At 42.0% G+C, this 24356-nt stretch overlaps 1 protein-coding gene across 4 annotated transcripts in view; it reads left to right on the top strand.

Annotated features, from left to right (window-relative positions):
* The window catches only part of mastl (microtubule associated serine/threonine kinase-like), a 45340-nt gene extending 28433 nt beyond the window's left edge, over positions 1-16907 (top strand). For 3 of the 4 annotated variants that reach the window (XM_048524532.2, XM_048524523.2, XM_048524550.2), the window contains 3 exons: positions 3164-3277; positions 12017-12118; positions 14861-16907. In XM_048524532.2, coding sequence (XP_048380489.1) covers positions 3164-3277; positions 12017-12118; positions 14861-15018 — 374 coding nt within the window. In that variant the 3' untranslated portion in view covers positions 15019-16907. Of the gene's footprint in view, positions 1-3163; positions 3278-7344; positions 9287-12016; positions 12119-14860 lie in introns of those variants that run through there. The other variant, XM_059639010.1, reaches the window with a different exon arrangement.
* Positions 16908-24356: the final 7449 nt, after the last annotated feature.

Below are 24356 nucleotides of genomic sequence, written 5' to 3'. Positions count from 1 at the left end.
GGTTGCAATATGGATTGAGAGTATGAAGTTGGCTTTAATAAATTATTCAAGGAGTGACTTTTTTTTGCAAGTATATTTTAACATTTTCTGCCAAATCATTGTTAGTCGTTCAAAACGTAATGTTTATGCAACTTTATGGATAATGTGGTGGAATGTCACCAATGGAAAATGTTCAAGGATGTACAGTCTTGCCAGTAACTTTCAAAATCCCAATTTACCCCCAATAACAGGAAATCATCCCTCTTAGGAAATTATCCAGCTCACTTTCTTGAATGACTACAAAAATTCCATGTTTGCAGCTTCCATTGATATGTTCTAGAGAGTGATGACTCGGTGGGATTGAAAAGTAGTCAAGATGTTGTGGTTTGGAAGGGAACTTGCAATGGTATTCACATGCATCTGCTGCTCTTGTACTCATTGAGGTGGCAGAGGCCTCTGGTCTAATAGTTGCTTCAAAGGTGCCTAGGTGAGTTGCTGTAGTGCATCCTGGAAGTGGTGCATACTTCCATTAATGTGCATTTGTAGTGGAATGATTGACACTTCATAAACTAACAATCAAACAGACTCCTTTGTCCTAGATGGTGTTGAGCTTCTTGAGTGTTGTTGCCGGTGCACCCATCCAGGCAAGTGGATAGTATTCCATCACACTCCTTTATTTGTGGCATCTACATAGATGGGAGTTGGGCTGGAATGGGGGAGGGATACTCCAGACCTCTGATCTGCTCTTGTAGCTGCAGTGTTTTTATGCCCTAGTCCAGTTTACTTTCTGGTGAGTAGTAATCCCTCAGGATCTTGCTCATAGGGAATTCAGTGATGATAATGCCACTGAGTGTTAGAGATGGTCTTTGCCTGGCAGTTGTGTGGCATGAATGTCACATGCCACATATCAGTCCTAGCTTGGATATTGTCCATGTCTTGCTACATGTGGACGCAAACTGTTTCAGTATCTGAGGAGTAATAAATGGTATAGAACATTGTGCCTAAGTTGCTATTCGGAGGATCTCCTTCAGTGATGCTTCACAGATGAAATGATTGATTTCCAATAGCAAATGCCATCTGTACAAGGTATGACTCTAACCAGCAGAGAGTGTTTTTCCCCACATTGGTTCCAGTTTTGCTGGACTCGTTCGTAGCATACTCTGTCAAATGCTGCCTTTGATGTCAAGGGTAGTAGTTCTCACCTAACCCTATCCAAACAGGAAGATGTATTCCACGTATGGAGCTAATCCCCCAGTTTGGCTATATTGCACTGCAAACATTCATACCCTGTGCATACTATTCTGATTTCTGCAGACTTATAAAGAATTCATTAATAAATATATGTGTCAGCAATGGTTGAACTATAGCCCAGCTACACTATATACTTCCAGTGGTACCATGTAAATATGCTCCTGTTGATGATTGCCATCTGCTTAAATAATAGCAACCGCTTAACCTGTCATCTTATCGCCTAGAAGAAGAAGAGCAGTGAATGTATGGAGTCACAGCCACCTGCAAGTTCTCCAAACCACACCATTCTAACTCAAAAATGTATTAACATTCCTTCACTGTTACTGGATGCAAAGCCTGGATCTTCCATCCAAATTGCACTGTGGGTGTACCTATACTAGCTGGACTTCAGCTATTCAAGTAGGTGGCTCACCACCCCTACCTTGAGCATAATTAGCAATGAATAGTAAATGCTGGTCTTGCCGACAATGTTAATATCCTGTGAATGAATAAAAATAACAGCAAACTGTTTTCAGTATTTGCTCTTTTCATGCTATGTACCTTTTTTTATTAAACAGCAGGCAATGGCATAATTGTTATGCCACTATGCTAGTAATCCATTAGCCCGGGCTATTGCTGTATGGACAGGGGTTCAAACCATACCTTAGCGGCTGGTGGAATGCAGATTTGCCTGACAGAGTTTAGGCCTATTTTCTCTGGAGTTTAGAAGAGATCTGGTTGAGGTATAGAAGATGCTAAAGGGTATTGACAAAGTAGATATGGAGAGAATACTTTCTAGTGTGGCACAACCTAGAATGAAAGATCATAATTTTAGGATAGGGGTAACAGATTTAAATTAGGATAAATTACTTCTCTTGAAGGACCGTGAATCTGTGAAATTCATTATCTGTGTTGTGGACATCAGGACACTGGTGTGCACAATGGACAGATTTGTAATTAGTAATGGGTTGAAGAATATGGCATTGAGGCATAAATGAGATCAGCCATGATCATATGAAACTTTGGAGCAGACGTAAGGGGCTAAATTACCTAGTCCTCCCCCTAGTACTTATGTTCTAATGTTGAATGTAAAATGCATACTTGCTGTGTCTCAAAGTACACAAATGTGTTCTTTTACTTCAATGAGGATAGATTAGAGAAGTTGGGACAGTTTTACTTGGGAGAGGAGAGTTGATCAAATTCTTCAAAATTGTGAAGAACCCTGACCGACGATATGAGAGAAAATGCTCCCATTCTTAAAATGATAGGGAGTGAAAGGGTACAGATTTGTTGTAATTTGTATAAGAAGTATACACAATATGAGAAAAATCTTCTTGACACAGCAAGTAATTAGGATCTGGAATGCATTGCGGAATTACAGTGGAAACAGTATTAATTGAACAAATCAAGAAGCTTTGGATGATTAGTTTTATTCAGTGAATGTGCAAGATTATGGGGAAAAGGCAAGAGAATGGTACTAAGTCATAACGTTCAATCAAAGAGCTGATGCAGACATGAAAGACTGAATAGCCTCCTTCTGCGCTATAACCATTCTGTGATTCTGTGTAATCAGTTCATTTTGATTGTGACAAATATGGTTTTCATAAAGCATGATTGTGGTTAGAAATGATAAGCAGAATGAACCAAATCGACAAATTGATTCCTAAAGATTTTTACTGATGCAGAATCACTTTGAAGCTTAATGTCCAAACAATCAACATTTCTGATAAAGTAAAAAGATACAAGTTTGTCAGCATCTGAAAAAAGGGAGAAAAATGTGTATTTCCTGGTTTTGGAAAAGGTGCTCTGTTTCTAAAATGCCCAACATCCTTTCTGATTCCAGCTGACTTGATGCATTATTCCAGCATTTCCCCATTTATTTCTTTCTTGGCTATTTTTATATTTAATTTTTAATTATAGTAAATATGTTTTTCTTTTTGTTACTATGCCCTAGGTCCTGCTGTGGATTGGTGGGCACTTGGTGTGTGCTTGTTTGAATTTCTGACAGGCATTCCCCCTTTCAATGATGAAACGTCACAACAGGTCTTTCAGAATATCTTGAACAGAGGTAAAATCTTTCTTTTTTTTCATGCTTCCTCAGAAGTGACAACTTCTTATTATATAATGTGTTCCTGTTAATCATCAGTTAGGTAATCCAAAATGTTTCTCCTCACATTCAAATAGGCTTTAATTTGGTACTGTCAATAGATAGTCTTGTATGCATACAAATCAGCTTAAATTCAAATACTAGTGAAATCATTTTCAACATAAGCAGAATGAGAGCAGCTGTGTCATAAAAGTTAGCAATGTCTCGGTGTTTTCATTCATGTAAAGAAAAAAATCACCTTGGCCTTGGTAATCTTGGACCTATAGAGCCAATAGCAACAATAGACAACAGGTGCTGGAGTAGGCCATTCGGCCCTTTGAGCCAGCACCACCATTCATTATGATCATGGCTGATCATCCATAATCAGTATCCTGTTCCTGCCTTATCCCCATAACCCTTGATTCCACTATCTTTAAGAGCTCTGTCTATCTCTTTCTTGAAAGCATCCAGAGAGTTGGCCTCCACTGCCTTCTGGGGCAGAGCATTCCATATATCCACCACTCTCTGGGTGAAGAAGTTTTTCCTCGACTCTTGTTCTAAATGGCCTACCCCTTATTTTTAAACTGTGTCCTCTGGTCCTGGACCCACCCATCAGCAGAAACATGCTTCCTGCCTCCACAGTGTCCAATCCCTTAATAATCTTATACGTCTCAATCAGATCCCCTCTATCCTTCTAAACTCAAGAGTATACAAGCCCAGTCACTCCAATCTTTCAACATATGATAGTCCCGCCATTCCGGGAATTGACCTTGTGAACCTACGCTGCACTCCCTCAATAGCAAGAATGTCCTTCCTCAAATTGGGAGACCAAAACTGCACACAATACTCCGGGTGCGGTCTCACCAGGGCCCTGTACAGCTGCAGAAGGACCTCTTTGCTCCTATACTCAATTCCTCTTGTGATGAAGGCCAGCATGGTATTAGCTTTCTTCACTACCTGCTGTACCTGCATGCTTGCTTTCATTGATGTACAAGAACACCTAGATCTCGTTGTGCTTCCCCTTTACCTAACTTGACTCCATTGAGATAGTAATCTGCCTTCCTGTTCTTGCCACCAAAGTCTATAACCACACATTTATCCACATTAAACTGCCTCTGCCATGCATCCGTCCACTCACCTAGCCTGCCCAAGTCACCCTGTATTCTAATAACATCCTCCTCACATTTCACACTGCCACCCAACTTTGTGTCATCAGCAAATTTGCTAATATTACTTCTAATGCCTTCGTCTATATCATTAATATATATCATAAACAGCTGCGATCCCAGCACCGAACCTTGTGGTACCCCACTAGTCACTGCCTGCCGAAAGGGACTCGTTTATCACTACTCTTTGCTTCCTGTCAGCCAGCCAATTTTCAACCCAACTCAGTATTTTGCCCCCAATACCATGTGCCCTAATTTTGTTCACCAATCTCCTATGCGGGACTTTATCAAAGGCTTTCTGAAAGTCCAGGTACACTACATCCACTGGCTCTCCCTTATCCATCTTCATAGATACATCCTCAAAAAATTCCAGAAGATTAGTCAAGCACAATTTCCCCTTCGTAAATCCATGCTGACTCTGACCTACTCTGTTACTGCTATCCAAATAAGTTGTAATTGACTCCAGCATCTTTCCCACCACTGACGTCAGGCTAACCAGTCTGTAATTTCCTGTTTTCTCTCTCCCTCCTTTCTTGAAAAGTGGGACAACATTTGCCACCTTCCAATCCGCAGGAACTGATCATGAATCTATAGAACCTTGGAAAATAATTACCAACGTGTCCACAATTTCTAGAGCCACCTCCTTAAGTACCCTGGGATGCGGACCATCAGGTCCCGGGGACTTACGAGCCTTCAGATCTAACAGTCTATCCAACACCATTTCCTGCCTAATATAAATGCCCTTCAGTTCGTCCATTACCCTCGGTCCTTCAGCCACTACTGCTTCTGGGAGATTGCTTGTGTCTTCCCTAGTGAAGACAGATCCAAAGTACCTATTCAACTCATCTGCCATTTCCTTGTTCCCCACAATAAATTCACCCGTTTCTGACTTCAAGGGCCCAATTTTAGTCGTAACCATTTTTTTCCTTTTCAGATACCTGACAAAGCTTTTACTATCCTCCTTTATATTTTTGGCCAGTTTTCCTTCATAGCTCATTTTTTCTCTGTGTATTGCCTTTTTAGTTATCTTCTGTTGCTCTTTAAAAGCTTCCCAGTCCTCTGGCTTCCCACTCATTTTTGCTATCTTATACTTCTCTCTTATCTTTATACAGTCCTTAACTTCCCTCGTCAGCCACGGCTGCCCCTGCCTCCCCTTAGGATCTTTCTTCCTCTTTGGTATGAACTGATCCTGCACCTTCTGCATTCTATCCAGAAATACCTGCCATTGTTGCCCCACTGCCATCCCTGCTAGGGTATTGTACCACTGAACTTTGGCCAGCTCCTCCCTCATAGCTCCATAGTTCCCTTTATTCAACTGCAATACTGACACTTCCGATTCTCCCTTCTCCCTCTCAAACTGCAGATTAAAACTTATCATATTATGGTCACTACCTCCTAATGGTTCCTTTACTTTGAGGTCCCTGATCAAATCCGGTTCATTGCACAACACCAGATCCAGAATTGCCTCCTCCCTGGTAGGCTCCAGTACAAGCTGTTCTAAGAATCCATCTCGGAGGCACTCTACAAACTACCTTTCTTGGGGTCCAGTACCATCCTGATTCTCCCAGTCTCCCGCATGTTGAAATCTCCCATAACAACTGTAGTGATACCTTTGTGACAGGCCAATTTCAACTCTTGATTCAACCTGCACCCTACCTCCTGACTACTGTTTGGGGGCCTGTAGATAACTCCCATTAGGGTCTTTCTACCCTTAGAATTTCTCAGCTCTCTCCATACTGACTCTACATCTCCTGACTCCTATGTCCCCCCTCGCAAGGGACCGAATATCATTCCTCACCAACAGGGCTACCCCACCACCTCTGCCCACCAGTCTGTCCTTTCGATAGCACGTATAGCCTTGAATATTCATTTCCCAGGCCCTGTCCACTTGAAGCCACACTTCAGTTATCCCCACAACATCATACTTGCCAACTTCCAACTGAGCATCAAGCTCATCCACCTTATTTCTTATGCTTCGTGCATTCATATATAATGTTTTTAATTTGTTTCTCCCCTCACCCTTCCTATCAATCCCTATTTCACTTGGCCATACTGTACGATCCCTTCTTGAGTTTTCTGCTGTGTTGATTCTGTTGTCCTTCTTAACCCCTCTTATTCTCACTTTCCCTTTAACTTCATTCTTAAGTTTCCAGTTTGGCCCCTCCCCCTCCCCCATTACATAGTTTAAACACACCTGTGTTGCAGTGGCAAACCTGCCTGCCAGAAAGCTGGTCCCCCGATTTATTAAGATGCAAACCGTCCCTCCTGTACAATTTATTCTTACCCCAAAACATACCCCAGTGATCCAAGAATTTAAATCCTTGCTTCCGACACCAGTCCCTCAGCCACACGTTCAGGTCCATTATCTCTCTCTTCCTGCCCTCTCCAGCCCGAGGAACTGGAAGCAAACCAGAGATAACCACCCTGGAAGTCCTGCTTTTCAGCCTTCTTCCGAGTTCTTTGAAGTCCTCCTGTAGAATGCTCCTCCTTTTCTTCCCGATGTCATTAGTGCCAACATGCACCACCACCTCTGGGTCTTCACCTTCACCCTCGAGGATTCTCTGCACTCTGTGACATCCTGGATCCTGGCACCAGGAAAGCAACACACCATCCTCAAACCTCACCTGTTGCCGCAGAAACCCCTGTCAGTCCCTCTCACAATGGAGTCCCCTATTACCACAGCTCTCCGTGATGTCTGACTTCTCGGCTCTGCCTCTACAGCAATTTTTGACTCGCAGACCTGTCCACCTTTCAGACTGGCAGTGTCATCTGTCTCAGCAGTTTCCAAGACAGTCAGCCTGTTTACAATAGGTGCTTCCCCTGGGGTCTGTTGTACTTCATTCATGTCTTCCTTTGTCATCGACATCCCCCTTCTCTCTTCAGGTATCCTCGGTGTAGTGACCTTGCTGAAGGTCCTGTCCAGAAAATTCTCATTCTCTCGGATGAGCCAGAGGTCTTCTAGTTCTTTCTTCAGTGCTGCAACAACCTCCTTCAGAAGCTGAATGTGTACACACTTACCACAGCTATAGGAGCCAGAAACATCATCAGTGTCCCTGACCTCCCACATCATGCATGCAGCACACTGAATCAGCTTGGCAGTCATGTCTTCACCCTCTTCAACAGTGGCGTAATCTCCTCACTGAGCCTCTTCACTGAAAACTCGCACTTTACTCACCAGGCACTTGCCTCAGCCCTTGTGTGTTTGCTGTGAGTCTGTGGACTCTTAATTAGGTTAGAGGAGGAGGGTGGTAGGGAGGCCCAACCGTGTAGGACCTGGGGCTGAGAACACACCTACTTAAATAGCACTCCGCTGCAAAAAGGACTCACTGGCTTCAAGGTAAGTACTCAAATAGCACTCACTTACCTCCCAACTGCCTCTCTGCCCTGACCTCATGTCCGCCCGGCTCGCGCCGCTCTCTGCTGCAAAAGGGACCCACTGGCTTCGAGGTAAGTACTTGAATAGCACTCGCTTACCTTCCCAACTGCCTCTCTGCCCTGACCTCTCATCCTTCGTATACAACTTCATATAGCATCTTTTAACAAACTAAAACATGCACTACACTTCGCAAAAGTATTCTAAAATAAAACATGACACCAAGATGCATAAGGGCAAATAACCAAAATCTTGATCCAAGAAGTAGATTTTAAGAGGTCTGAAAGAAAGTCCATGTGGTGAAAAGGTATAGGGAGGGAATTATCGAAGTCAGGGCCAAGGCAACTGCAGTCACAGCCTTCCTTGGTGGGACAATTAAAATGTGTGCTGTCCAAGAAGATGGAAGGAAAGGAATGTAGATATCAGTATCGTAGAGCTGGAGGAGATTATGGATGTTGCGGCCATGGTATGGCGGTATTTTAAAATCAGGAATAGAATTTTAAAGATTTTGATGTTTAACCTGAAGTCAGCGCAAGTCAGTGATCACTGGAATGATGGATGCAAGCTTTGAAGTAAGATGGAGTACAATTGCAGAGTTTTATGTGATCTCCAGCTTACCAATGATAGAATGTGGGAGGGCAGCCATCAATGCATTCGAAAAGTCAGGCAGTAACCAAGGCACAGATGAAGGTTTCTACAGTAGAAGAGCCGAGGTGTGTAATATGGAGGTGCAAAAAGGCAGACTTGCTGTGAATGGTTGAAAGCTCATCTGGATTCAAATGGTACCTAAGTTGTGAACAGACTGGTTCAGTTTCTCAGTTGCCACAGTGAGGGTGTGGAGTTTGTAAGGAGACTGAGACTATCGCTTCCTGGGGAACTTTTATTTATTCAGCATTGGATATGTTTAGGCAAAAGTAGATATGTGTCAAAGACCACAAAGGGGAGAAGAAATGCAGTTTGCCTTTGTCAGTTATACTCATGTTATTTTATGGTTTTAGGAGCAATTTTGATGTGGTAGAGGCCAGTGAATGACAATTGAAGTGCTTTCGCTGGTGTGATGCAAGCAGCAAGCTCCCACACACAACAGGGGTTGATGACTAAATAATCTGCTCTGATAATATTGATCAAGACAAGGATATATGTGCTATTTGAGGGTCTGTGGTGGTGCAGTGATAAATCCCTGCCACTGGACAAAGAGTCCTGGTTCAAGTCTCACCTGCCCTCGAGGCATGGAAAAACATTTCTGTACAGGTTGATAATAAAGTATTTACCTCTACTATTCTTTAAATGTTGGAATCTTTGATATCCAGCAAAGAGGGCAGACAAAATTTTTGATTTTAGGGTCTTCAATAGTGTAGTACAATCTGAATATTACAATGAGTGAGTTTAGCGAGTTTTGAGAAGATTTGTAGCTCAGGTTGAGGTTCTGGATGTGAGTTTGCTCACTGAGCTGGAAGGTTAGTTTTCAGACGTTTCGTCACCATTCTAGGTAATATCATCAGTGAGCCTCCGACGAAGCGCTGGTGTTATGTCCCGCTTTCTATTTATCTGGTTAGGTTTCCTTGGGTTGGTGTTGTCATTTCCTGCGTTGGTGTTGTCATTTCCTGTTCTTTTTCTCAGGGGATGGTAGGTGGGCTCCAAATCAATGTGTTTGTTGATGGAGTTCCGGTTGGAATGCCATGCTTCTAGGAATTCTCGTGCATGTCTCTGTTTGGCTTGTCCTAGGATGGATGTGTCGTCCCAATCAAAGTGGTGTCCTTCCTTATCTGTATGTAAGGATACGAGTGATAGTGGGTCATGTCGTTTTGTGGCTAGTTGATGTTCATGTATCCTGGTGGCTAGCTTTCTGCCAGTTTGTCCAATGTAGTGTTTGTTACAGTTCTTCCAAGAACTGTGACAAACACTACATTGGACAAACTGTCAGAAAGCTAGCCACCAGGATACATGAACATCAACTAGCCACAAAACGACATGACCCACTATCACTCGTATCCTTACATACAGATAAGGAAGGACACCACTTTGATTGGGACGACACATCCATCCTAGGACAAGCCAAACAGAGACATGCACGAGAATTCCTAGAAGCATGGCATTCCAACCGGAACTCCATCAACAAACACATTGATTTGGAGCCCACCTACCATCCCCTGAGAAAAAGAACAGGAAATGACAACACCAATGCAGGAAATGACAACACCAACCCAAGGAAACCTAACCAGATAAATAGAAAGCGGGACATAACACCAGCGCTTCGTCGGAGGCTCACTGATGATGTTACCTAGAATGGAGACGAAACGTCTGAAAACTAACCTTCCAGCTCAGTGAGCAAACTCGCATCCATGAGTGAGTTTATATGATTTGGTATTGAAATCTGTTGAGACTTGAATCTATAATTTTTGTTTCCAAGACAAGAGTCCCATTTCAAAGTCCTGTTGATTTCAGCAGACTTTGTGACTGGGTCTTTCATTCCTGATCATTGCCCAAATTTCTCCAAGAAAACATGCCTTTCTGGATGGCTGATAAGAATAGGTATGGCTCTGCTGCCTTATTCTAAATCTTTATACATGGTTTTGAGGTATCATTAGCCTCCACTTGACCAATTTACAAGAATACTTAAAGTATTTACCTTTCCGAGAGCATGAGGGAGAAGAAGTACACACTCATTCCAAGCTGAACTGCCTGCTATTTTGGTGTGGGTGTTCAAGGCACGAGCCTGAAGCCTGCTTTAGAGTTATTACGTATGCCAATGCAAAGTGCCTGTAGTATTCAGTAAAACCAGGTCTATTAGCAATCCAACTAGCAACAAAGAGATCATTTTGTATCTCACTGGAATGTGGACAAGGGCAGTACTGCTCCTTTTGGAACAAAAACAGAAGTTGCTGGAAATGCTGAACAGGCCTGGCAGCATCTTCCTCAGAACTGACCGGAAACGTTAACTCCGGCATTTATTCAGAGATGCTGCCAGACCTGGTGAACTTTACCAGCAACATCTGATTTACAGCATCTGCAGTTCTTCCAGTTTTTATTGCTACTTTTGGATTTGTTCAGTAGAACTATATACAGTATAGGCCCCGTCTTATCTGGAGTTGATTTTCTTTCACTATATCAAATAATCACTCCACTGAGGAATGGTGTTTATGTCAAAGCCACCTATAATTTACAGAATCCTTGCCATTGAGTTGCCTGGAGATGCTGAACAGGTGTCCATTGTTTGCTATGTCATTTAATGAGACCTCAGACATAGTATTAAGCACTTCCTAGCCTTAACAAGTGAGGTGCAGGGCACAGTGGAGTCCCAGCTCTTAAATTCAGTTGGATCTTTAACATCTGCCACTATCACTGGAACAGGAGGTGGGGCCTCTGTGTAAACTAAGTTGAAAGGGCAATGCTGCCTATGAAGTGTGGGTCTCAAATTTGTGTTTCAGTTGTGAATTAGATATTAAATTGATCATTTTAAATGAAAAATGCCAAAGTTTCTTGAAATCTGAAATCCAAACAGAATATACTCAATATGCAGCAAGACAGACAGCATTTAAGCATGCCACAACCAAATGAGCATTTCAGCCCAGGAGCCTTTTATTAGAACTGCTGAGTTTAGTGTACGACCATTTAGGGTGAGAGGATACATGAATATTGGTCAGTTGCCTCTGGCAATACCCTTTCTTAAGTAGTAATTGTTCACATGAATAAATATTAATCCACAAACTTGTGGTCATCCAAAACTCCATTGCCTACATCTCAACTCAGACAAAAGTTTTGATCTCCTACCTCCCTACAGTCACTCACTGTTAGCTCTTGTTTTAGCAATGTCTCTTTTTAAATTCTAACCCTTGTTTTCATGTCCATCCTTGGCCTCTCCCTTTCTTGTCTATGAATCTTCTGCAGCCTTATAACTCTTGACATGTCTGTGGTCCTCCATTTCTGGATTCCTTTGTGTTGTTGATTTTTAAATTTCTCTATCATTGATAGCCATAAATTTAGCTGTGGAATACTCTCCTGAAACATCTCCATCTTTGTTTCCTCCTATTAGACATTCCATGTAAAGTCTATTCTTTTCTACCCTAAATCTCTTCTTTCAATGGTAAATCAGTTTGCTAATGCTGTTCTGAAGTGTCTTATTAAAAGTGCTGTCTAAATACATGTTGTCATTGATTTTCAGAAGTAAATTTATTTTTGTAGATATACCTTGGCCAGAAGGTGAAGAAGAATTATCTAAAAATGCCCACAGCGCAATTGAAATTCTACTGACGATTGAATATTTCAAGAGAGCTGGATTGAAAGGTTTGACTTTTGGGAGCTAATTGAAAATAGTTGAACTCCAAACAATCTTTTGTGAAATTGCAATATTCCCTATTACAAGGATACAGTATCTGAATGAAGTGTTGTATACGGTGAGGGGAAATGGTCAACATTTTGCCATTGAAAAAAGGTAAATGATGTGTGCCTTTTTTAGAAGTGTAAATGGTCTAGCAACGTGATGTGAGAATCTAATGTGCAGTTAAATCATAATATCTAAATGTTGTCTGAATTACAGTACTCCAATTTAGCTTTACAAAAGCTTTGTATTGAATTCATTTAGTATGATACTTACTGTATTTGTGTGCTAAAGTCACACTAAACTAGTCTTGGCATCACATTACTGTTTTAATAAGGTGACAATTGTTAATTACTGTCAATTGACCTTTCTAGCTCTGCAAATTAACCCTTAAAGTGTGGAGCATCATTGTAGAAAAGTCTGGCCCAATCGCTCTTAATTTGGAAGTTAAATATGCCAGTTCAAAAGAATAAAAAAGAGAATAATTTAGACACCCCATTTGTATAGGAATGATACACATGAAACAAACAAATCTACCACTTTTGAAAATGAGCTATGCAACTTCTAAAACAAGCACCTTGAGTTTTTTTTTATTCCAGTAGTGTCTCTGCATATTTTTATTTATCCATTCTTTTATTTTCCTGAATGGGAGAATCCATTTTGGCAAGGTTAATAAAAAGTAATTGCTTATCTAGTTCTTTTCACAAGTGAGGGAATTTTGTGTTTTCTCCTCATCTCTATTTACTATTTTCATTCTGACAGAATAATGGATAATGCCTGTGACTGAGCCTTCCACAAGTACACTTGATTAGGTTCTGAACCCACTTGAATTAACAAGTATAAAACCCTTATAAGTAATTACCATTGTCTGGCGGGACCAGTAAGCTTGTGCTTATTTGTACTGGTGACTGGCTGATCTGTAAATTCTGCACAAAGATAACGTTCTTCAATGACTTGTCAATGAAGATTTATTTAAGTATATCTTCACTATAAAATAGCCGGGAACATTGCGACAGAAAGAGAGTACTTCTGAGAGACAGGATTTATGATCACTTGGAAAGGCACAGTTTGATTTGTGATAGTCAGCGTGGATTTGTGAGGGGTAGATCATGCCTCACAAACCTTGTTGAATTCTTTGAAGACATGACCAAATGCGTAGATGAAGTTGGAGCAGCAGATGTGGTATACATGGATTTAAGTAAGGCATTTGATAAGGTTTCCCATGGTAGGCTCATGCAGAAGGTAAGGAGACATGGTATAGGGGGTGATAGTGGGAACTGCAGATGCTGGAGTATCTGAGATAACAAGGTGTAGAGCTGGATGAACACAGCCGGCCAAGCAGCATCAGAGGCGCAGGAAGGCTGATGTTTCGGGTCTAGACCCTTCTTCAGAAAATTCTGAGGAAGGGTCTAGGCCCAAAACGTCAGCCTTCCTGCGCCTCTGATACTGCTTGGCCTGCTGTGTTCATCCAGCTCTACACCATGTTATCCCATGGGATAGGGGAAAATGTGGCAGATTCTTCTAAGGGTCTGCCAATTCTAAATCCAAAGGGTGGTAGTGGATGGAAAATATTCAACATGTTGCTCAGTTATGAGTGGTGTATCACAAGGATCTGTTCTGGGTCCTCTTCTATTTGTGATTTTTGTAAATGATTTGGATGAAGGAGTAGAAGGGTGGATTAACAGGTTTGCGGATGATATGAAGGTGGGTCACATTGTAGGCAGTGCGGACGGCTGTCCTAGGTTACAAAGGGACATTGATAGGATGCAGATCTGGGCTGAGAAGTGGCAGATGGAGTTTAACCCTGAAAAGTGTGAGGTGATTCATTTTGGAAGGACAAACTTGAAAGCAGAATACAGGGTTAATGGAAAGATCCTTGGCAGTATGGAGGAGCAGAGGGATCTTGGGGTTCATGTTCACAGTTCCCTGAGAGCTGCCACCCACGTGGATGGAGTTGTAAAGAAGGTGAATGGTGTGTTAGCTTTCATTAACAGAGGGATTGAGTTCAAGAGCCATGAAGTTATGCTCCAGCTATACAAAAGCCTGGTTAGGCCACATCTGGAGTGTTGTGTCCAGTTCTAGTCTCCTCATTACAGGAAATATGTGAAAGTGTTAGAAAAGGTGCAGAGGAGATTTACCAGAATGTTGCCTGGAATGGAGGGAAGGTCTTACAAGGAAAGGTTGAGAGAGCTTGGGCTTTTCTCTTTAGAATGACGAAGGATGGGAGGTGACTTGATAGAGGTGTACAAAATGATCAGAGGTATAGATAGAGTAGACAGCCAGAGTCTTTTTCCTAGGGTGGAGGTAGCTTTTACGAGGGGACGTAGTTTTAAAGTGAAAGGCGGTAGATAAAGGGGAGACATCAGAGGTAGGTTCTTTACTCCGAGTGTGGTAGGGGCATGGAATACATTGCTGGAGAGGGTAGCGAAGTTGTCCTCATTTGGGGCATTTAAGCGGCTATTAGATAGGCATATGGATGATAGTATAAGGTAGCGGTGGAGGTTAGAAAGACCTTAGGTTTAGGGTAAAAGTTTGGCACAACATCGTGGGCCAAAGGGCCTGTACTGTGCTGTACTGTTCTATATTCTCCCCAGGATTTCCTTCCTCCAGTTATTCAATGTTTCTCCATCTTCTCTGACCTCTAAAAACAGGCATTTTTATCTCTAAGGCAGGAGGAAGAGCAACTAGCTTTGGTTTTATCTTTTCAGAGCTCAAGAAGCATCCCCTCTTCAAGGAAATGGATTGGGACAATCTGCAGAATTGCCCTATGCCCTTTGTACCACAGCCAGATGATGAAACGGATACAACATATTTTGAAGCCAGAAATAATGCTCAACACCTTGTCGTTTCAGGATTCAGTTTGTAGCACCTGCAGCGTGCTGAACCTAAATACTATAAGAGATTAAAGGAAAATATGCTAATTTATATTTCGTAATAACATAAGATTCATTATTGCTGAATGTGTACGTATCTGGAACTGGTGAACAGTATCTTTTCATTACTTCTACCCATATGGAATACTGCTGTCTCAATTTCCACCTGTAAATTATGTTGCAGAATGGAGGCCTATCACTACTTTCTTGCAGAAAAAGGGGAAAACGCAATGGAAATTTGGGATCTCTAAGTTGCTTCTGTTCCATCTTGTCCTTGTGAGAAATCACTTCAAGGTTATCCACAATTGCCTGTAATCACTGAATGGTTCCAGAGAAACCGGGTTGAAAACCTGAATTGAATTAGCTAGTGGAACATTTGAAGCACCTTAGGTGGATGAATTTAATAACTTGACACACACTGCCAATTTTTGTTTTTAAAGCATAATATCTGGAACACAACATGTCCTGCAAACACTTGACAGCCATGGCTAATCTTTGAATGGTGCGTTCAACTCACATTGTAGCAATATTAGTTCTGAAAAGGTGCATTTTGGTCAAGCCAATCAAGAAGCAGACTGCCTGAATTAATTTAACATTTTTAAACAAGAAATGAATTTTAAGCATTTGATGTGACTGCCATTACTGCACATTACAAACCTGATTTGTGGATCTTGTGGACTTGCTTATTGACTTATTTGAAATGATTCTGGAATTTAGTGTGGCCATTTTTTATAAACCTACAACAGACTGCCTAAAGATAGTTTCATGCTTGCATCTTTTAGTTACTCTCCTGTAATTTTCAGTTCTTAATGGCATTTGGTGAAATTCCCTGATTTTCATGGAGTTGCACAATGGAATTTGTTACAAACCAAGCACCCTGCATGATCTCCCTAAACTGATAACTCCCCTCTCGCAACTAAATGCACTTTATTTTTACAGTTACCAGCCAAGTTGGTCAACAAAATAGTACTTTTTAATAAAATAATTTACTAGCTGGTTATAATCCTATAGCCTTTTGGTACATTTTTGATTTGCTCATTTCACTGTCTCCATTGAAATAAAAATTTACCACTTATTTCCTGGTATCTTAGGAGCAACTTAAAATGAATATATAAAGGGTACAGTTAACTGCCTCATGCTTCAAGTGCCTTGAGGGCTCTTGATTTATAAAAACGCTATCAATTTATGCTTTCTAATTACTGCGTTGTTTAGTATATCAAATATTTTTGCCTTATGTTCTTTACTTTTGGTCATAATTGTGTTTTTCTTGTCCTATTTATAAATTGAGAATTTTCAGATCATCCACTACCTTTAAAATGATAATGTTTATTCTTAATAACTTGTATATTTGAACATCAATGAAGATTTCTGAACAGGCTACTTGTATAACCTGTGTGTGCAGTACAATTAGTGACTTGAATAAAGATCTTCCATTCATGGATTATTGGGTATTTTATAGCAGTAAGTTTTTGACCTTAGTGATTTAAATGTATTTACCCAGCATTCGGTGGTAGAGGCTGAAGTGTATATTTGTCTCCTGTGTAATTAATTGTTTTAGAGCATTTAACAATCAAACTGAAATAAGGAAGTGGGATGTTGTCCTTTAAAGGACAGCAGTGAAAAATATTAAACACTTGAGATCAATAACTGAGTCAGTTCATTACAACTTATCTGATTCTTTGTACATTTGTGAGACTGCCACAGGACTTTTATAATATTGATAAATTGGTACTGTAAAAAGCAATCTGTCCTACAGTGATTTAGGAAAGTGTTCACTAATCCTTCATCAACTAAAATATCCATTTCATGATTATTTAGGTATTTGAAGAGACAAGGAAAGCTGGGATTATTTCCTTAGTAGACAAGCTAGAGGGAAATATGATGGAGATAGTTTTACTGCTAGGATTAATTCATATCTTGAGCAGCACAAGTATGATAAGCTTTAAATTTACAATTGTGTTCCTAAATTTAAGAATGAGTATTTCATAGACTCAGACATTTACAGCACAGAAGGAAGCTGTTTGCCCTATTGTGTTTATGCTGTTTTAATAAAAATCTGACTGCACTAATCCTGTTTTCCAACTTTTATCCCATAAACTTGAGGTCTGTTGATGATGCTAGTAACATCTGAACACTGCTGAAATGGTAAGTGTTTCTGACTGAACGAACTTTTCAAGCAGCAGGTCGCAGACTCTCACCACCTTCTGAGAGAAAAACAATTCGCCAACTCTCTTTTTAATATAAAAGATGAGCAGCAGAAAGCTAAACCCCTTGTTACTGGCCCCCTATACAACATAAAAAGTGCCTTCCTGTCAACCCTATAAGATACCTTTATCGGGTCCCCTCTTAACCTTCACTGCTCTAAGTAAAACTAGCCCCACTTTATCCAATCTTTCCTCAGACTTTTAGCATAGGCAGAATCCTGGTAAATCCCTCTCTAGTGAAATAACAAGCATGTGACAAAACTGTATGCAGCACTCTAATTGTGACCTAACCAGTGTTTTAGACAGTTCCAACACAATCTCCGTGCTCTTGTGTTCTGTTATTTTTAAAACAATATTTTCACAGGTTAAACTGGCCCTGGTGGGCTATATAACAAAAACAATCGGACAGAGGACAGAAGGGAAACTTACAAAAATCAAATCAAAATGTTATCTGGGAGTGATGATTCATTGCAGACCCTGCAGTGCTCACTCTGTGCTGACAGACTTCAGTACAATCTAGGGTCTATTATTCATGAATTATTGCTGGGACCCTTGAGCTCCTTTGTCCCAAGCTGTTCAGGGAGGCATACTTTAGGTGAGCCTGAAGACTTTTCACTTTTATAGCTGCTGACCCCTCTAGCATGCCTTGTCTCTTGACGTCCATTAATATCTTCTAACATTTTATAGTCTTCCACCTTGAAGTCTATACCTGCATCATCCTTTTCCATTGTGAAGACAGATAAAGTACTTATTGAGGTATTTCAAGGACGATTTGGATTTGAAGCTAAAGGAAGCAAAGGAAAGGAGAGAAAATCAGGAACAAGATATTGAGTTGGATGATCAGCCATAATCATCATGAATGGCAGAGCAGGCTTAAAGGGCCAAATGACATACTCTGGCTCCCATTTTCTGACTTCCAGGTCCAAACACGCAATACCTCTATGGTCCTCACTTATTTTGCTCTTTATTCCAATTGTCTGTTCCAAAACTTAGCTCATTACTCATGTTAGTAGCTTTTCAAAGGCAGAATTTTGGTAATAAATTATAACTATGTTATTGACTTTAACTGTAGTTAGTGGCTTCTTCAGTAAATGATTTATGATTTCACAAGTCAATCTTCAGATTGTGTCTGACAATTTTCTTTGCTTCCCTGATACAAGGCACAGTGTGGTACTGGCATGCAGTTCCTCAGGCACTGGACACTTGCTACTCCTTCCAGGTAGTCATTGTCTGGGCCTTGAAGTCGAGTCACGGTAGCGCATCACAGCTGACCTCAAGCACATCCTTGATTCTTGCAGCCATAAAGATTTTCACCAGAAATTATTGGACAGCAATCAGAATGGAAGTATTGACAGATTTTTTTATACCTTTTCTGGTCAACAAAGTAGTGTAGAATACAAACGTAGAATTTTTAAAAAAAAATATGCCTCACTAATTAGCTAGCCCATCATTTAGTGTTAATTGCTCAAAATTAAAATTTTAAAAACAAGCATGAGTAAATTTTGCAGTTATCAATGTTGTCTTCTGAATCTGATTATGAGTGAGTGATAACGTAGAACAGTACAGTACAGGCCCTTTGGCCCACAAATGTGCCAACCTTTTACCCTCAACCTAAGGTCAATCTAACCTCCACTCCTACCTTATACTATCATCCATATGGTCCTTATTATAGAGACTAGCAGTTTTTTCTCAAACATCCACCACCATGTTACCCAATTATCCATAATTCGGATCTGTTGAGGGATGCTTCAGCCAGGCCCACGATGTGGTCCTCTGACGACCTTGAATTGGGCGCTCTAAGATTAAGCGCATGGGGATAAAATGCAACTAAAAGAATAATAAAAAATGTTTTAAAATTACTGAAAAGGAGGATGTAACTGCCAATATCTAATATATACGTGGTGCACAGACTCCACAGCACTGCGAAATAAACATTTGGCTCATGGCCTGTGAACAATCTTAGTGTAGGATTAGATGGAAGTGCTGTGTGCCACACCTTCCATTTCAGGTCCCCAGTGAAAAGTGGAGACCCCTCCACCCAGCAATAAAACAATGCAAAGGACGTCCTGTAGGCAGGTGAAAGAGTAGGAGTGGATGGTATGCAGCTACAGCCCAAGCAGGAAATGCCACTGCACCATGCGGAAGGACATGAGAAGGCATTTCCATAAGGCTGTGGTTGGGGGCCATGGGCTGAAAGAAGTTCTGAAACCTGGGTTATGTTGAAATCTCTCTGCGTACCACTTGGGACAGGTGATATATCACAACATACCTGATCATTCTTCAACTGGTGTACTGCTGTGTGTCTGAGCACAGCCATTTTCAGGCAATAGATGACGTTGGCTGCGAGCTGGACTTCTACTGCTGCCCTGTTTGGCAATTTCTGTGGCAACGCCTCTGTCACTCAGAATGTCTCTGATTCTAGTCACCCCCGCTATCAATGCCTCCCTTCTGCCAGTCACTCGAACACATGAAAAAGGAGGTGCTCTCTGACAAAAGCTGCTACTCCTGAGAGTGGGAAGACATGATGCGTTGCAAGTCAGCCATGTTCTAGACATTGATCAAGCCCTGATAAAAGACGAGCAGCTTCCTGTGGAATACTTGAAGATATTCACAGTCTATAAACGAGAGCTATATGTCTACACCTGGTGGAAAAAATGGGCTGCCAGGGCATGCCGTCTGGGAGGAGGCTTGATTTTAAAGGGACTGCTGCATTTTAAGAACCTGGTTCTTTTTTAAATTAAATAAAAATCAACCGGTTCAGCGATGTTATTACACACCTCTGCAGCAAGTAAGACTCAAATCTGCATTTCCAGAATCAGAAGGACATGTCCACAGTGCTGCAAGGACCCTGAAGCTGACATTTTATATCCAGAAGTGCTCTTACACACAACTGAATGTTCTTGCCCACCCACCCCAGCACCAAATTCAGTGGCGAGAGATGAATTTTTATTAAAATGCTAATTCCTCCAGCTATCAATTGGATTTGCATTTCTCTTAGAAGATTAGTTTAGAAAGCTTGAAAAAGTAAAATAAGGAAGCATCTTGATGACAAAAAAGAAAGTTGTTAGAATAAGAGTCCAAAAAGATGGTGATATAGAAAATTTACTTGAAATGTGTGTATAGCATTGCATGTACTTAATAAAATGGGAGAAACGCAGGCAATTGTGCAAGATTATGGCGATTAAGGATTGTAGAACATAACACCTCCAGGAAAGACTGGATGTAAAAATAACAGATAGAGCAGCCAAATATAATAAAGCAGTGGGAAAAAAGAAACGATCAGCATTTCAAAAATAGAAGCAAGATGGATTGAGATTAAAAAAAATCAGTCACACTAATAGATGTGGGTCCATAGATCATATTAGTGGAAGATATGGGAATATACTGACAAATTTGGAAACTGGGTTTAATGAAAAATCATGAGGGATGTCGATAACCCTGATGTTAATAAAGGTCATAACAGAATATTTACACTAGATGATTTTCTAACCCAATGTGTTTTAAACAAAAAAAAGTAAGATTTGCTACGAGATCTAGTAACAGTGAATTAATCAGATCAGTGTTCATTATAGCGAAGAAAATAAAAAACAAACTGGATGGCTGCCTAGCACTAATGTGTCCAATGACCCAGAGGATAAAAAGACCGAAACATCCAGAAAGGCATCAAGATAGAGTTTGTCTGTGAGCTAGAGAGAGCTTGTTTAAAAGATCTCAGGGAAAGGAATAGCAATGAGTGGATGCAGAGATTTACCAAAAAGAAAATAATTACTGCTGGGCCAACTCAACAAGAAGTTTTAATGAAGACACAGGTGATACTTGATGAGTTTTGGGTGTCTGTAACATTGTGGGAGAAAAAGACTTGGCATCTTTATTTCTGATATTTTCAAGACTATTTTCGAATAATTTTTATAATTAATATAAAATTCATGTTTATCTTTTGTGTAATAAACTTGTGTTCTTTCATTAAAAGTGCATTGGCAGCCTCATTTATGTGTTTGATGTCTGTTGGCTGTAATAAACAAATAGCGAACAGACAATTTTATGGTCTATCAAGCTTGATCTTGCTCTTATATCTAACTTGTACAGGATTACCATCAGCTGAGATTGTAACACTACCTGTATGAATATATAAGCTTAGCAATAGTCAGATAAACTCTTCCTGCATGGTCATTCAAGATGTCCTCACACATGGGGCTGTTTAACAGTTACATTGTGGGGTGTGGTGGTGGCATCGTCCAGAATAAAAGCTTCAGTTTTTTACATGACAAAAGGGAAAATCATCCAGGGATAAGAACCAGAAAGAGAAACCATTTGTGTGCTTCCCCAAGCCAGTACCTGACATGAAAGTAGATTCTGCATTAAAAACTGCACATTACTGCCATTTTAACTTATAGTATACTAGTCTGGACTTTGTCTCAATAGTTAATTCATAGAATCATTGAATCCCTACAGTGTGGAAACAGGCCCTTTGGCCCAACAATTCATGATCATTCATGACAAAGTTTTGCTTCGGAGGCTGCTCATGCCTTAAAGGGGTTACAAGAACACCCCTCATAATTAATCTTATGTGATAACAAGTCCACTAATATTACAATTATGCTACTATCTCCAAATTTAAGGCTTGCATTACCCTTTGTTTCAGCACTGCATATAGAATAAGTTACAGAACTCTAGGTGTGGCCTGATCAGAGAAAATTAGCTTCAAAATAGTTTCAGGGAGAGGGATGTGAACTAATTCAGCCAAAGCTAAATAACCTATTTACTTCACTCAGTGTGTCATGCTTTTTGAACATAGTGATCAAGCAACATTAGTCACTGAATATTCCTAATAGCTACAACTACATACATTAAGAACGATGAGAATTTTAACAATTGGACCAGGTCTAGGAATTCTCAAGAAAGGTGCTGTAGACAGAATTTGTAGGTAGAACAGATATTTGATCTTGAAGTTTGACACACTGGGGTGAATCAACTTTTTTTTAAACTGACACCAACATCCATGGCACCATCTTGAAAAGGCTAAGATAACAAAGTGTGGAGCTGAATGAACACAGCAGGCCAAGCAGCATCTCAGGAGCACAAAAGCTGACGTTTTGGGCCTAGACCCTTCATCAGAGAGGGCGATGGGGTGAGGGTTCTGGAATAAATAGGGAGAGAGGGGGAGGCGGACCGAAGATGGAGAGAAAAGAAGATAGGTGGAGAGGAGAGTATAGGTGGGGAGGTAGGGAGGGGATAGGTCAGTCCAGGGAAGACGGACAGGTCAAGGAGGTGGGATGAGGTTAGTAGGTAGGAAATGGAGGTGCGTCTTGAGGTGGGAGGAAGGGATGGGTGAGAGGAAGAACCGGTTAGGGAGGCAGAGACAGGCTGGGCTGGTTGTGTGCTGCAGTGGGGGGAGGGGACGAACTGGGCTGGTTGTGGGATGCGGTGGGGGAGGGGAGATTTTGAAGCTAGCGAAGTCCACATTGACACCATTGGGCTGCAGGGTTCCCAAGAGGAATATGAGTTGCTGTTCCTGCAACCTTTGGGTGGCATCATTGTGGCACTGCAGGAGGCCCATGACGGACATGTCATCTGAAGAATGTGAGGGGGGAGTTGAAATGGTTCGCGACTGGGAGGTGTCGGCCGACGCCGACATAACCCCGCCCACAACCTCCACAGCCAGCATCCCCAGAGTAGACAGCCACACTGAGCCCTGCCGCATCTTCACCATCCCCACAGACCTCCCACTGACTGAGGATGAACGGTCAGTCCTAAGCAAGGGGCTCACCTTTGTCCCCCAACAACCACACATCAATGAATACCAGTCACGTTTGGACATAGAGCAGTTTTTCCACCGCCTTCACCTCCACGCTTACTTCTTCAACCGGGAGCCTAACCCTCCCTCCACTGACCCCTGCACCGGCCTCCAACACAAGTCCTCCTCCTGGACACCACCCCCAGGCCTCCTACCCTCCCTCGACCTCTTCATCTCCAACTGCCGTCGAGACATTAACTGCCTCAATCTCTCCACCCCTCTCACCCACTCCAACCTCTCCCCTGCACAACGGGCAGCCCTCCGCTCCCACCCCAATCTCACCATATAACCTCTACATCGCCGAGGCCAAACGCCAACTCTCTGACACCTCCTCCTACGGCCCCCTTGATCAGGACCCCACCCCCGAGCACCAAACCATCATCTCCAACACCATTCATGACCTCATCACCTCAGGGGACCTCCCACCCACAGCCTCCAACCTTATTATTCCCCAACCCCGCACGGCCCATTTCTATCTCCTTCCCAAAATCCACAAACCTGTCTGCCCTGGTCGACCCATTGTCTCAGCCTGTTCCTGCCCCACCAAACTCATCTCCACCTATCTGGACTCCATTTTCTCCCCTTTGGTCCAGGAACTCCCTACCTACGTCTGTGACACCACCCACGCCCTCCACCTCCTCCAGAATTTCCAAATTCCCTGGCCCCTAACACCTCATTTTCACCATGGACGTATAGTTCCTATACACCTGTATTCCTCATGCAGATGGCCTCAAGGCCCTCCGCTTCTTCCTTCCCACAGGCCCGATCAGTCCCCCTCCACCAACACCCTCATCTGCATAGCCAAACTCGTCCTCACCCTCAACAACTTCTCTTTCGATTCCTCCCACTTCCTACAAAGGGGGTGGCCATGGGCACCCGCATGGGCCCCAGCTATGACTGCCTCTTTGTAGGTTACGTGGAACAGTCCCTCTTCCACGCCTACACAGGCCACAAACCCCACCTCTTCCTCTGTTGCAGGCCCCAAATCCCACCTCTTCCTCCGTTACAGGCCCCAAACCCCAAATCTTCCTCCGTTACATTGATGACTGTATCGGCGCTGCCTCTTGCTCCCCAGAGGAGCTCGAACAGTTCATCCACTTTCCACCCCAACCTCAAGTTCACCTGGGCCATCTCCAACACATCCCTCACCTTCCTGGACCTCTCAGTCTCCATCTCAGGCAACCAGCTAGTAACTGATGTCCATTTCAAGCCCACCGACTCCCACAGCTACCTAGAATACACCTCCTCCCACCCACCCTCCTGCAAAAATTGCATCCCCTATTCCCAATTCCTCCGCCTCCGCCCCCACGATGAGGCATTCCACTCCCGCACA

Source organism: Stegostoma tigrinum, chromosome 2, assembly GCF_030684315.1.
Source record: "Stegostoma tigrinum isolate sSteTig4 chromosome 2, sSteTig4.hap1, whole genome shotgun sequence".
Lineage (NCBI taxonomy): Eukaryota > Metazoa > Chordata > Chondrichthyes > Orectolobiformes > Stegostomatidae > Stegostoma > Stegostoma tigrinum.
The sequence above is the reverse complement of the archived record's forward strand: the minus strand, read 5'-3'. Positions and strand labels throughout refer to the sequence as shown.